We start from the raw sequence: 15,664 nt of genomic DNA, 5'->3' as shown, positions 1-15,664 counted from the left end.
CCCACCTCTTAGGGATTACTAGGACAGTGAAATTAAATTTAGTCAGACATGGAGCGCTAATCCAGTTTTACTGCGCTTTTTCTACACTTTGTTCTTCTCCAGGTACCTGCACTTCAACAACATTGAGTCTTTGGAACCAGAATCATTCACTCACCTACCAAAGCTGGAACGACTGTAAGTTCATCCTGTCTGACCTTTCGCTAAAGATTCCAAAAATGTACTCAGTTCACAATCCTTAAAAAACGTTCTCAGGAGGAACAATTTAAATGCTCACGTAACATTCATGAGTCCAAAAGTGCGTCTGGATTCACTAGGGCACTTGCAAAAAGCAGAAAGCAATAACCAGCATGATTTACTTGAAATAAAATTGAGTGTCAACTGACCCAGGTCCAGACTTTGCAAAATGTGACATTGGAGCAATCTACTGCAGCAAAATGTCAGCTGCAGTTTAAAATCATTACAGACAAATGCCTCCTAAAAACTTTTTATTTAGTGAAGATTGTTGTCGCTTCCAACAATATTAAGGTAATAATGGTAAAGCAGATTCTAGGAGTTAATCCCTGACTTATATTTAGTTCCCATGGGGCTAATGGTATTTGTCATTTGACAAGTTTTCTTTTCCGTGTTTGTTAAACCAACAGCTCTAGTTCAGTTGTTTAGCAGACCTATGTCAGGAAATGTAACAGGTTTGCAAATTCTTTGCTAATTCTACTCCTCCAAAAATTACCCCCATTGGGACTGTAGGTCAAAGAAAAAGAAACTAGGGGAAGTGAATGAGATCACAACACAAAGACCCGGACTAAGGATTGAGACCACATCTTGGCCTCATTAGACACAGAGCTGAGCTTGTTGCAACCACAGATAGGAATGTCACTCGGAACATGGGGTTTATCTTAGATCATTGATTATATACTGCAGTAATATGTACAGTATCTTAATATTGTAACCGGTTACTCCAATTCTTTGGGATATATAGTAGTTAAATAGTTGTAATTTATCTTAAGTTATCCTCATTTACTAAATGTAGAGTTGTTCTGTGAAATCTGTATAAGGTTATCTTAATGTGACAACTTCATGCGAGCATATCTGTAGATGGCTTCCTACAGATTGGGGTAGAAGATAAAGAACTGCACCAAGATTAACTTGATTTAGTCATTTCAGAATTAATAGTTTTGGGGGATTTTTGGGGGGTCAGAGCCTTACATAAAAAGGAAACTGTTTTTGATGTTTGCTTTTAGCTAAGGAATACGAGTCTCCGGGGCCATCGAGTTGAGTGGTCACAGCATGCCTGGGAAGATGTCGTGCTTTTTTCCCATTTGGAAAATGGAAGATGTTAACTAAAGGCACATCTTTAAGCTCTGTTGTACTATTATAAGTTTGGTAAAGGCCTTAAAACAATCTTGATGAAAAGCAGTGTTGGGTACCGTAAAGTGGTGCCAATAGGGCACCGGTTCCGATGTAAACGGTAGTAACGAGACCGAATAAGAAAAAAAAAAATGTGGTGCCTGACTTTTTTTTTTAAGAGCATCGCTGCACGGGATGCTACATTACAGTTCGCTAGTAGCTGGATTAAACAAAATGGTTAAAATGCTGACAGCTTACGTTAAATGGTGTAAAGTGTGACTATTTCCCTGTAGAAGATTCCAACACCAGGACTCTGCTGTCGTTGTCCAGACTGATCTAATGAAATGGCGTATGTATGACACGCCAATTTGTATGCCATTCTTGCCGTGTTATCAAGACGCATACTCTCTTTTGTCCTCCATTGACTTAAATTTCCTTGAAAAGGGCAAAAATCTGCTTACAGAGGTTGGTTGGGGTGGCAGATGGGTAAATTGCAGGAGAGGGCAGATTGTGTCCCGCGTGTGGCGTTTCCATAAAGCCAACCCCGTTTCTATTTTCCTAAACCCAACCCAAACACGTTGTTCTTGTGATAACACGGCATGGTGGCAATAAAACACGTTATGTTATAAGTGGCGTGAATGTTTATGTTCGCTGTAAACAATATATAGATATATATAGATATACACGCGTATAGCACAAAATGCGTACAGATAACACGCCACTTGGCTTTAGAAAGTTGGAAGTTTACGCAAAGTACCCTTTTCGCATCTGGTGCTTGTTTTTATTGTTTACCAACAATTTACTGGTGAAATAAGTCATTGTTATAAGTTATTCTTATTACATTATTATTCAATCATTTAATTTTGACCATATGGCCTTAGCATTAAACAAGCCCTTCTTTAATGTCCTCAAATGTTGTTTGTGCTCGTTTTTTATATTTTTATTTATTTAGTTATTTATTTATTACTGTTTATCGTTTTATCACGGTTTATCGGTATCAGAAAAAAACAAGCAGCTGCTGCCCCGGCGACCCGATACCGGATAAGCGGATGAAGATGGATGGAAAAAAACAAATGATAACCAACCCTAATGAAAACTGGTTCATAAATTCAAAGTTCCTCTTATCTGAGTAATACCATTCATGGACATACATGTACTCTTCCTCTCTCTCACTCAGGTTTTTGCACAACAACAGAATCTCCCAGCTAGTCCCAGGAACCTTCTCTCATCTTCAGGCCATGAAGCGATTGTAAGTGGGAAAAGTCCCTGACTACCACCGAAACAGCTGTTTCACTAAAATGCATGTCTCTATCAATTTCTGTAGGTTACTCCCATGATACCTTGTATCAAGCGGGGCCTGTTACAGTTACATGCGTCAGTTACATGCCATGTAGCCACAGCACGGAGTTCTCACGCTTCTTTGGCTGCAAGGTTGATTCTATCACATGGCTCACAGCCCAGTCCTCCCCAAAGTTTTGCTAGTCTTTGTTTGACTCCGCTGCAAAAGAGATTTAAAGGGATTGTAGCGTGGGATATGATGAGGAAAGCAAATGAAATGAAATCCTAATATCCATCTTGCACAAAGGATGCTAATTGTATCTGGAATATGAGAATATGGGTTCTTACAACATGAGGACAACTATCTCTAATACAGCTTCAAACTCCAACCTCCTCCAGCAAACAGACAGTGAAACACAATCAACAGTATGGAATCATCCCTCCCCTCTTTTCTCTGCAATGATTTTAAGATTTTTTTTAGGGCATTTTTTTCCTTTACTTTTGACAGGACAGCTGAAGACATGAAAGGGGAGGGAGAGGGGGGAGTAACATGCAGCAAAGGGCAGAGTTGAGCCCGGGCCCGCTGCGTCGAGGATAAAACTTTTATACATGGACACCCGCTCTACCAACTGAGCTATCTGGGCACCCTTTTCTCTAGTATTCTCGAAGTATTTGTTGCATCCCAGGCCAGCACTTTAAAAGATAAACTAAGAGAAACTGCAGTAGAGTTGCATTGACTCAGATCATGGCATTTAGTGTTGGAGGATATATAATTGACCACGTAGACCCTGAAAGCACAAGTGTGACTAAAAATGATTTTTTTTTTATAACACACTTTATCAAATGAACCTTCACAAATGTAAACATTTCCAGTTACATTTTCTGACAACCATGTCTTTTGGATTAATGGACACATTATGGTAGAACTAAAAGCTGGATGAGTTACCACAAGAGGAGGCCAAGTAAAGAGTGTTTCCCACAGCACGAGGAAAGTTTCTTCCAATATGGCCCTGCTGAGCCCCACTGTTTGGCCTGAACTGGGCCTGGCTATGCCAGATCAGTTTTAGTTCATAAACTGAGGATTTACACTGTTGCATGCACAACTCCACAGCTTCATGTCATATACAGTATGCTTTATAGATGGCCGATAGGCCCATATCTCACTTGCTATGTGTATATGTGTCTGTGCATGTTATCTTTGTGTTCAGGCGACTGGATTCCAATGCATTAAACTGTGACTGTGAGCTGCTGTGGCTGGCTGACCTGCTGAAGCAGTATGCTGAGTCAGGCAATGCCCAGGCTGCTGCTACCTGTGACTACCCCAGCCGCCTGCAGGGCAGATCGGTGGCAACACTCACCGCTGAGGAGCTCAACTGTGGTATGGAAAAAATAACCTAATTTCCCACTGAGCATGTCAATACCGGAATATCATGACATTTACGTAGGCACATTTGAAACAGGGACAGTCATATTATAGTGTATGCTGTATTGGAAATTAGACTGATTATCGCTGTGGAACTTTAATGTCCTGCAACATTAATGGAAAGCACTCTGACTTGATAATTGAACGCCTGCTTAGTGAAATTTAGATTTTAATTATTTAAAATTGAGAGGAACACACATCTGGGCAAGCATATATGAAGCCAAACAGACATAGTTGCATAGCAGCATGCATGTGGTTTCCTGTTCCTATTCTATACACATTCTCCTAACTTCAACCACAATGCGCAATGCGCATACAAACCTACAGCCTTCATGCCATCAAATAGCAGGTGTGCCTAGTCACCCTGTCTCATATGTACACCCACAGATATAGGTGTTTCCTCTCCTTGTGTTTAAGTTCTGCCGGCACCCAGCTGTTTTATTCTACATACACCGCCAGCTGTGTCTCTACCCTGTCTCTTAATGTAAGTCAGGATTCCATAACTCTGGTCAGCATCAGCTTTAATGGCTAAGGAAGCGTACAGGCTACACGTCCAAGGAATTTGATTCCGATTTTTTGTTGCTCTCAATGTACTCAAACAGAAACAGGGGTGGCATTAGCTCAGTCCGTAGTGAGTTGGGTTGGGAACCGGAGGGTCACTGGTTCAAGTCCCCATATTGACCAAAAAGTACAGAGTGTGGATTGGTGGCTGAAGAGATGCCACTTCACCTCCTGGGCACTGCCAGGTGCTCTTGAGCCAACCACTCAGAGTGCTGGTTCAGCTGGCAGCCCACTCACTCTGACATCTCTCCATTAATGAGTGTATGTGTATTTCAGGCCTGTGTGTGAGTACTAAAAAAGTGTGTACACAGATTGTAAATTGTAATTTCCCCATTGGGGATAAATAACAAAGGTAAACATTTGACTACTATTTACAGATTTTTTAAAATATTTATTGTAATGATAATAACATGTTAAAAGCACCGTTAGTATTTAAACTATGAAATATTCCTGTTATATTTGGTTGTTTTGGCGTATAGTCTTCTGTAACACCTACTAGAGGGGAGAAACTGTAACAGGTTGTGTCCAGGGTGTGATGGGTGTGCGGTTATATTACTTGCTCGTTTCTTGACTCTGGGGGGGTATAAGTCCTGGATGGAGGTCAGGTTGGCACCAGTGATTCTTTCTGCAGTCATGATTGTCCGTTGATGTGGGCTTGCAGAGATCAGACTGGGTTGCAGTGTAGAAGCTCAGGAAGTCAGTCTTGTGGAGTATGGTAATGGGAGCTCTTCCTGAAGTCCACTGTCATCTTCACAGTCAAGAGCGTTCAGCTCCAGGTTGTTCTGACCACACCAGAGGGCTAGCTGTTCAACCTCCTGTCTCTATCCTCATCCTGTAACCTCATTCTAGAATTTCATTTAGTATGATCTGATTGCTGATCCACAATTTGTTCCATACCAAAAATATTTAAAAACTATAAATAAAATTAAAAATATTATCGGATTCTTGATGATTGAAATCCTTAGGTCTTGTTCTTGTTGGGTCTGAATGTTAAAATTAGAGGAGAAATGAATCATCAACCTATACAGATCTGAGACCACCACTGTCTGAGGCCAAAGATCTAACTTGTTTGTCAGTCTCCTAATAATAGTCTTAAAGTATTTATTGGGTATCTTCATTGAGCAATGTTCATTAATGTTCAATTTGTATCTCCCTCTAAGGTCTTCAAATGATAAAATCTCACTTTCCATGATTTGTGAGATTTGTGCTTCTGTGAGACACATAGTAGTTGGACAGAAGATGTCCTGCAGCTTCGTAGGCAGTGTTTTGCCATGTTGGGTGTGATGCTAAGTCAGTTCTTGTGATGCAAAGTTTTTATGAACTTTTTATATGTAAAATCACATAATAACTTAATAGTGCCATTATCTAGCTTTGTGGTTGGGACATGCTGAAACACAGTGAGGAAAATGGAATCACATTGTTCCTGTTCTTTACAAGGTACTCCAGACAATCCTATCTACCTTTACTTCCATTCCTCTTATAGTTATCAGATGATACCTGACATTATACACTAAATAATACAGAATATTTATCTGGTCCCTCTCCCCCTATATCTCTTAACAATTATTCATTTTATTATGTTCTTTGTCAAAATCAAATGTACTCTAAAGAAGTATGGGGAAAACAAACAACATGACAAACCAAAATGAAAACAATATTGACAACCCACAGCAATGCAGATTAGTCACTACTTTTAATAAGATGAATAATATGATTATATGTTGAACAGATCAACTTTGGGTGGATTATCACTTACAAGCTAAAGGGAATTATGCTTAAGAACAGGTTTAAGTTTAACACTGCGAGTAGAAAAGAAAGTTTTCACATTTCAACATTTCACTGTGTCTGCAGATTTTCAGTTGGTTCCTGTAACAGGCGGTTTAAGCTCCTGCAGTAAATCTACCTTTCTAAGCTCTGTGTTTCCTCCAGCTTCCACTGAATACAGTAATCTGAACCAGGCAGGCAGGTTAGTTGGCAACTGACTATAACCCTACCACATTTAAATCTCAGCAGCTAATTTGATTGCACCAACTTGCCCATTCTTGTTAAATGTTACCCCCTCCACTTCATCTGTCTACAAAGCAAGGCAGCAGAATAAGAATTTTAGCTTGATGGAACATGATGGAAGCCGTTCTATACCTCCCACCCTCCCTTCATCCCTCCCTCCTTGTTCTCCGTCTTCCCCCTGTAAATGAGGTGGAACAATCACAGCAGGTTGAGCAGCTGTTCAAACAGCCGTTCTTCTTGAGATCAAGTGCCACCTCCTGCACAAGTGGTATCTGATGAGCCAGGCTCATTAGACCACAATGGAGGCAGCTTACCACAAACCGGATCTCCAACTGCAATTACAACCCCCATGTTAATGTGGAGCAATTAAGTGGTTGGAGAGAGATGGGTTGATATTCTTGTCTGAATTTCCGAAGCTCTTTATGAGTTTAGGTTTGGTTTATCTGCTGCTGTATACAGATATATCCCCATCCCATGGATCGTTTCTATGTTAGTAGATTAGAGAGAACCGCTTGAAAGAGTGTCTGTTCTGAAATGTGTCTGCCATATGTACAGAGAGTGTGTGGAGCAGAGGCCCCGAAAGAGCATGTGCTCCATGTTGACGGGTGAGTGTGAGAGCTTTACGTTTTATTGGGATAGAAGTGAATGTAATGTGTGTAAGATATTTTATAGGAACACTATGTGGCTAACACAGAAAGAGTTTGGCAGGTGGTATTGTGGTTGACCACCTACACAAAGTCAATGTGGTCGCTGAGTAAATATGGCCAGAGAGGGCAGTCTCACACAGACTACACAGATTCACTCGAGGCTTGGTTCAACAGACGATTGGCGCAGCAAACAGGCCCATACAAAAAAATAGACATGCATTTAAACTTGTGAGTAATTATGTCGCCTTTTCCTCCAGAGGTACCCAGGATCACCTCAGAGCCCCAGGATGTGGATGTTACATCAGGGAACACTGTCTACTTCACCTGTAGGGCTGAAGGCAACCCCAAACCACAGATCATCTGGCTCAGGAACAAGTAAGACATGTAATGTTAGAGCCATGCTAAGCAATCCATTGCTTTATTAGTTCCAGTTGAAAGATGGTAAAACTTTCTATGAAGCCTGTCTCTATAATATGTTACAAACACATTTATAATTGTTATAATCTGCTTATAATGCTCTAAATGTATAGTTATAAGCACTTTATAACCACCAACACCAAAACTTACGAACTCAGGATTTATGTCAGTGAGTGAAGAGCTCACTTCATAGGGAAAGTAGAAACGGTTACGGCATTGTAATTAATCATAAGTGATTAGAAGTATACTTCAATTGAGCATTATAATTAAATTATAACACATAACTTTGTTTATAATGCATTAGAGACTGGCTTAATAGAGTGTTAACTTAAAGTTGGTTAGATGTTTGTGTTTAGGTCCCATCACGATTAAAATAAATGAACAAAGTTCACCAAGTTCTGACATTGCCAGTTTAATAGGCTGTATACCTATACTGATTTAGGTTTAATTGGTTTTGATGTGTAACTCTGTGCACTCCTGACAGCAATGCTTTAAACATGCGTGATGACAGTCGTTTGAACCTGCTGGAAGATGGGACGCTAATGATCCAGGACACCAGGGAGACAGACCAGGGAGTCTACCAATGCATGGCCAGAAATGTGGCCGGGGAGGTCAAGACTTCGCAGGTCACTCTACGATATTTTGGAGCCCCCTGTAAGTGGCTGCTTTTAATAGCAGGTCATGTACAGTATATGCGTAGAAACATGATATGAGCAAGGTGTCTGCACTGTGAGTAGCACCTCGGTTACCCTCAGAGTTCAGCAGGTCTTATAACTGGGATGTCTCAATGAGCTGTGAGCAAAGCCTGCTCCCTTTCATGTACAACGTTCCTCCGTCATATACACACACACACACACACATACATACATTCTTTCCTCAATCTCTGTTGCTCTTTCTCTAGCTTCTGACTGTCTGACATACTTACACACTTAAATAGTTCTCACACATCCATCAGTCATAGTGCCAATAGCTGTCGCTATGGATGATTCACAAGGCTGTTTTCAGAAGACAAAAGTGTCATTCCCGAGGTGACGGATGGCCCTAGTGACGACCCCTTGTTAAGGAAAAGAGAGCAGATGTTTTGCATTTCCTGTCTCTGTGTGATTGTAAACAACAGGGCTCTCACTGGTACACATATTTCCTCTGACTCAAATGTAATCATTGGCCAAATATGGACAGGACTCCACCTTATTTAGTGCCACATGTAGGAAGTTGTTTTAACAGTAGTCATAGTGGCGTTATTGCCAGAAATATGACAATATTTGTAGGTAATGCTCTTTAAGGTGCACATTTCTCAATAGCTTTCTTTTGAACATTATGCCAACTTTTATTTAGGTCATCCCTAGTTTCCTAAAAACCAAGGCTACATCCACACTACTACCTTTCCATTTTTGAATTTTTTTTTTTCTGAAACAAAAATGATCTCCGTTCACACAGGCATTTAGGCTACATATCAGAACTAATCTCTGTCCATATTAACAAGTCTGAAAACGCATATCACATGACCATTCATACACTGGATGTGCACATTCAGGTGTAAACAGGAAGCAGATTGTCAAATGTTACTATGCAGTTGAAAAACATGGCTGTATAAATTGATAATACGGGAAAAAAAACGTATATACAAAAATGGCAAAAAGTAAGACCAGGGATTTATTTGCTTGGACCAATGATGAGGTGGAACTGTTACTGAAAATATATGTAAACCTACCTAACCGATTGACTGACGTGTGTTGTTATTTCCAAAGGTCTCTGTTTCCGTGCGTCCAGACAATACGACAATTAAATGCAGTGTTTCCCAATGTCCCCTCTTTAGTGGCTCTGATACGCCGTAGTAGTTTGGACGCAAGGCCTAAATGTTGCAAAAGGCTGTTGTTTTTAATCACAGACAGATTAGTATTGATGTAGCCTCAATTAGCTCAAACCAGAGATCCAGGTGAAAAATGTTATCACCTCTGACCTAATTAATCTAACCCCATTGTCACATTCTCTCCTCCCCCCTTCCCCTGCTCATCTAGCACGGCCAAGTTTTGTGATCCAGCCCCAGAACACTGAAGTGCTTGTGGGAGAGAGTGTGACCCTGGAGTGTAGTGCCACAGGCCAACCGCAGCCCCGGGTCTCTTGGACAAAGGGCGACAGGACACCGCTGCCCAGCGACGCTCGCATCAACATCACCCCCTCCGGAGGGCTTTATATCCAGAATGTTGATCAGGCTGATGGGGGACAGTATACCTGTTTTGCCTCCAATAATGTTGATACCATACACGCTACAGCGTATATCATTGTACAAGGTAGGAATCAGAATTTCCTTCCCAAATCCAAATGAATAACAAAATGTCTAAATGTGTCTCAATCATTCTGAGATTTGATATTGACAAAATAAATTTTTGTATTGCTCACATTACCAATTAGGTTTACTCTTAACTGACTTATCCCCTCGACGTTCTATATCTTTAGCTGTAATTGTTGGGAATCCGAGGTCTAATAGTTCCGTAACGTGTCCTCAGTCTACCATGGCAAGTAAAGACTCCTATAAAGCTAGATTTCATTTTCCTACAAAGTTTAAACCACTTTTTTCCCTTCTTTCCCCAGCATTCCCCCAGTTCACAGTCACTCCACAGGACCAATCAGCCCTGGAGGGTCACACAGTGGACTTCCCCTGTGAAGCAAGTGGTTACCCCCAGCCGGTCATTGCCTGGACACGTGGGGGCAGTCCATTACCCCTAGACCGCCGTCATGTGGTCCTGGCTTCTGGTGCTCTCCGTATCACTCGGGTGGCAGCTCATGACGAGGGCCAGTATGAATGCCAGGCTGTCAGCCCTGTGGGGACCGTGCGCACCGCTGTGCAGCTCAGCATCCAGCAAAGAGGTGAGAGTGTAGGGTGAAGCTTAAAAATAAATGGAGATAATGGGATAGGGCTAGGCGGTATGGTCTAAGATGTATGATTTAAATCACAGTATGATTTAAAGTACGGACGGTAACCATATCTATCAAGGTATGTTTGTTTTTCTAATAATTTTCAATACGAATGCTTCTAAAGGGGTAAAGACTGATATGGCAACTGCATGGCAGCTATTTTACTGTATTACTGGGACATATTTAACATAGTACAGAGTTGGGCTGGACCTGAATATTAGACATTTTGGATATTTGTTTGTCTGGTAAGTATTTGTTTTTCAATTTGGGGATTTGGATATGCATGTTATTTTTGTCTTTTGTGTTTTTCTTTTTTTTCTTTAATTCTGTAGCTTAACATAATCATGACAAAATCCTTAAATATGCAAACTTTTTAATGAAACTGAAATACACGTGTTGTAGCGCATTTATATTTCAGCTCAGTGTCAGTCTTTACTGCATTATATTGGCATTTATTTCCTCCCAAGACAGACACACCTAGTACATGCAATGATGACTGGGTAGTCCAAGAACCTGTTGCTCTCACTACCAATATTATCTGCTCTGTTACAATAATCTGGTACAATATTAGGTTGAAAAAAACGTGCATGTAGGCAGAAATTCCCCATAGTGTCAAGATTAAGCTATGAAACATGAGGTGGTCAGATGTAACTTGTTAAAGTAGTCGAACAGCCTTAATGAGTTCTGCCTAATTATTTTCCGTGGGTCTTATTAGATTGTGTGTGTGTGTGTGTGTGCCAACATAGGACATAAATACATACACACAAAACCTTTATTTATTTTTCTTTTGACCCTTTTGTGAGTTATTTTTCTGCACTCCTGCCTAAACTCTAAGTTGTTGTCCATTTCCCATGTTTTCCAATTTGTACATGATTTGTGTAGTGGTCTGATTGGTTATACTGTAGCAGCCTGTTGTCATTTTTAGGCAAGTTAATGAAGGTAAACACAATAACGCTGACTTGGGTCAGCACGGTATAGTCAAAATTCATACTGCAGGGCAAATTCATACCACTGAACTTTCTATACCGTTCATGCGGTCCACCTCTATAAAAAAAAAAATAATGAGCACAAAGATGCCTTAGGTCACAGTTACATAAAGTTAGATAATGGAAGAAGTACTGAGCCATTTATCTGCTGGTAAAGATCCACTGCATTGGTTAACATTGTAGCCAATCAGTTTTACAAGACCGATAACTGAAAAGTGTGCCTGAAACATTACTGTCATACACAGGCTGTCAGTGTGGCTGCTGAAAGGCCCTTTTTCAAACACTGCAGGTTTGTGTAGGAGGAGGAGGGAAGTGATAGATGGTCAAATGTGAAGAGGGTTGAAGTGGTGCAGTGCTCTCCATTCATAGCTCATTTTCACATGCAAATCTTCTAAAAAGCTATTGCAATGCCTGTGTACACTATAATATATATATAGCTGTGTGTGTGTGTGTGTGTGTGTGTGTAATGTGTGTGTGTGTGTGCTTCATTGATTTGGCCAAGTTTTTCTTTTTTTGCTATGTAAATATACGACACTGTACTGATACTATACTTTAATTTATTCTGCATGTGCAAATGTGTTTATGTGCTTTTTGTTCAGAAGAAGGCATACATAAGTTTGTGTGTGTGTGTACTTCTGTAATTTACACACACACACACACACACATGCGTGTAATTACAGGCTTGACATAGCCCAGGAAAGCATGGCAGTCTGTAATCCTGTGATGACACCATGTTTTTCCATGTAGTAAAGGCTTTTAACATGGCACAAAGTACACGGTGCATAATGGCCCCACACTGTTAAATCGCTGTTCAAGCCCACAACCTTGCTGGCAGTGTATGATGTCTGCCTTATTCTAAGAGCGCTGTGCAGAGGAACAGACAAAGCATTAGAAGAAAGTGAAAGCAGGGATTCAAAGGTTGTAATTTTTCTTATGTGGATTTGCAGCCTTTGTCCTATCCCACAACCCCCCCTCTCTCCCCCATTTCCTGCCTGCCTCTTCAACCTTCCAACAAAGGTGAAGATGGCAATTTTTTTTAAATGTTTTAATTTAGTTCACATCCCAGATTTCTCTGTGACAGGGAGTGGTAATGGCAACACATTGCCTGCAGCTTTGATACTATGTACTATACACTGCTGTGAATCCTGTGTTTTAGAAAGTTAAACTTTGACGTAATGACAGTTAATTAGTGTCAGACTCCCATCCCACTTTGTTGTGTTTCTGAAACTTGTGGGATTTCCCATGGCCAGGTGGCTTACTGCTGACTGCACATGGTGTGTGGGGGGCAAACATCCACCCTCTCCTAAACATCATCTCAACTACAATAGAGTTTTATCACGAATCCTAGATCTTAGACAGTCTAACACAGTGACTCACTCTGTATAACAATGCTCAACAATGTGTGTGCATGTGTTGGTGGGGGAGGTGGAGATAAGTGACTGCTGACCTACTAAATCTCTGTACACTAATGAAAAACATCTCTTCACTTCATGTCATTTAAAAAAAATAGTATGTATGTGTGTATGTATCATATTTGTGTGGTAAGGTTAATTGTTTAAAAACAACAACAAAAAAAGTAGTTGACACTGCTTACACAACCCTTTGGAAGGAAAAAAGAAAAGAAAAACTGTATATATACAAATATGTCACTTAAATTTGTTCCACTATAAGCAATTGCTCTTTAAAAATGCAGTATGCTTTCATCTCCCTTTGAACTCCACACATACTTTAAGATGGTTCATGTTTTGCAGCTTTTTAAAAATAGAAAGAAAAATAGCAACTGCAGTGTAACTCAAACACTGTGAGTGTGTGCATGAGTATTATTCTGTGAGTATATACAAGTCGCAGATAAGTCTCAAGGTTTCATGTCTGCTGTGATTGATTATAAAATGCTGTTTACATGTACAATACTTTGAACAGTGGTGGATTATCATTAACACATGCGTATGTGTGTGTGTGTATGTTTTAACTCATTCAGTAACGCCTGTTTTCACAAATGCTCCAAGGGACCTGACGGTGGAGTCTGGCCAGGATGTCCAGATTCCCTGCAGCGCTCAGGGCCAGCCACAACCTGTCCTCACCTGGAACAAGGTTAGATGACAAACCTCCTGTTGGCTGAGGAAGGTGCCCATCACCTCCTCACCACAAAGGTGTTATCATGGGGTTAGACAAGTGCTTACGTGGCTGAAAGAGAACAATAAAGACAAAAGGGACTGGGGCCAGGAAAGGGTGTGTGGTTACTTGTCATTATATTAATTAATGCAAATAATGACAATGAAATAACTACACTAATATGTTTAAGTTATTTAAGTTGAAGTTTCCGTCCAGACTTAATCTTGCCTAGCCAGGCCTCGGTTCTATGGTCTGGCTTCCTCGCTTATCTGTTCTTGGATGGGTTATTAAAACTTTCTGACTTGTTTGTATTTCTTTAAATCCATCCCAGTCGTCTTGGGCGATGCTAAGCCCCGGATGCACCAACGATCCCCTCGGATGTTAGGCCTAATCGCAGCACTGTACATCCAGTAAATGAGACCTATGTAAACTAAACAGCTCAGTGGACTGACACAACTGATCCCATATGTTAGGCTCTTAATTACTGTCTCACAGTTTGATACCCACCTCCACATGCTATCTCCCAGGCTCATGACCTCTTCCCTTTGTCCCACCTCCCCACCCTCTCTCTCCCAGGATGGTGTACAGGTGACAGAGAGTGGCAAATTCCACATCAGCCCTGATGGTTATCTAGAAGTGAAAGACGTGGGCACGGCGGATGCTGGACGCTACGAGTGTGTTGCTCGCAATCCCATTGGCTACCAGGTTGCCAGCATGGTGCTTACCGTCACAGGTAAAACACAATTGATGCCAGCAGCACTTCTGCTATTTTAGGAACAGGGTCAGTTAGTACACCATATTGCAAATTTAGTCACATGGGGGATAAAACCTTAGGTGAACTATGGTGTTTTGTAAAATGTAAATCTGCTGTTAAATGAAAATAAAATGATCTACTAATTGTAAAGCTTAAATTGTGAGGTAAGTTGTGACGTATAATTATTATTCTTGTTAAATCATATCGCATTACCACAAATCTTGCATGCAGAAGACACCAATTTGCTGCAGAATAAAAGTACAGCACTTGACCTCACACTCAATGTACAAAATACATGCGGCACATATGTGGGGAATCATTGTCAGTCAAAGCCATTATCCTTGATTTCAATTCAATTTCAATTTTAGTTATTTTAATTGGCAAGATTGGCAACATTTTGACAATTGACAATTTTGCCAAAGCTTATTAATACAAACATGCTCCATGACAGTCTGTTGCATGTATTGCTGCCACTCTACAGCAGTCCTCCCTCTCCCAATAGGACCGGAAGGCTCTCTAAGTCGCTTATATAGAAGAACTTTTGAGAATATTTGTATTATTGTTTGTACATATTGGTCTCTAAGACTTTCATATTGGCTGCATTCTCTGGTTGCTGAAGAACACAAGCTAGCCTCTCTGGGCAGCCAGGTCTGTCTGTGTCTGTCTACTTCCACTGCCAGGTTGGCTTCACTCTGTACTTAGTCAGTGTTCTGTTCAGTTTTCTATCAGACAAGTGAGTTGCCAAAGTGTACTCTCTTTTTATGGATAGATATGTTTTCATTTTTTTATGTGCTATTGTTAGTTCTACTTGTTAGTTCCAATAATCTTTTGTATTTTTCTTTTTAATTAATCATAATGTGGTTGGGTTTAGTTTTTGGAGTTTATGTGTCCTGAAGCTAAGGTGGTCGTGGTGTAATGACGGATTGCCCAGCCTCAGGACAAGTAGGTAGAGGGTACTCGTTTGTTTGGCTCCTAGCAGCGGAGGGCTTTGTGGGGAAAAAGTTGGAGTGGGTCACTTGTTTTAATAGGTTTCCAGAATTTTAGGGCTTGATTTAGATAATTTTAAATCTGTGATTTAAATATTTACCAGTCACAAAGAAGAGAAAGTGAAGCAGGAAAGTTGGAAAAAAAGCTGCAATTCTTGAGGAGAGAGAGAGAGAGAGAGAGAGAGAGAGAGAGAGAGAGAGAGAGAGAGAGAGAGAGAGAGAGAGAGAGAGAG

General features: G+C 40.6%; 1 protein-coding gene across 3 annotated transcripts in view; it reads left to right on the top strand.

The window, feature by feature from the left end:
* The window catches only part of LOC117935760 (peroxidasin), a 53,858-nt gene that overhangs the window by 21,792 nt on the left and 16,402 nt on the right, over window positions 1-15,664 (top strand). For all 3 annotated transcript variants that reach the window (XM_034858207.1, XM_034858206.1, XM_034858205.1), the window contains 9 exons: window positions 103-174; window positions 2,522-2,593; window positions 3,831-4,000; window positions 7,518-7,635; window positions 8,162-8,331; window positions 9,696-9,968; window positions 10,270-10,545; window positions 13,558-13,670; window positions 14,268-14,424. In XM_034858207.1, coding sequence (XP_034714098.1) covers window positions 2,583-2,593; window positions 3,831-4,000; window positions 7,518-7,635; window positions 8,162-8,331; window positions 9,696-9,968; window positions 10,270-10,545; window positions 13,558-13,670; window positions 14,268-14,424 — 1,288 coding nt within the window. In that variant the 5' untranslated portion in view covers window positions 103-174; window positions 2,522-2,582. The remainder of the gene's footprint in view (window positions 1-102; window positions 175-2,521; window positions 2,594-3,830; window positions 4,001-7,517; window positions 7,636-8,161; window positions 8,332-9,695; window positions 9,969-10,269; window positions 10,546-13,557; window positions 13,671-14,267; window positions 14,425-15,664) is intronic.

The sequence above is a fragment of the Etheostoma cragini genome, chromosome 20 (genome assembly GCF_013103735.1).
Source record: "Etheostoma cragini isolate CJK2018 chromosome 20, CSU_Ecrag_1.0, whole genome shotgun sequence".
Taxonomy (NCBI): Eukaryota; Metazoa; Chordata; class Actinopteri; order Perciformes; family Percidae; genus Etheostoma; species Etheostoma cragini.
This window is presented reverse-complemented; position numbering and strand designations above follow the sequence as displayed.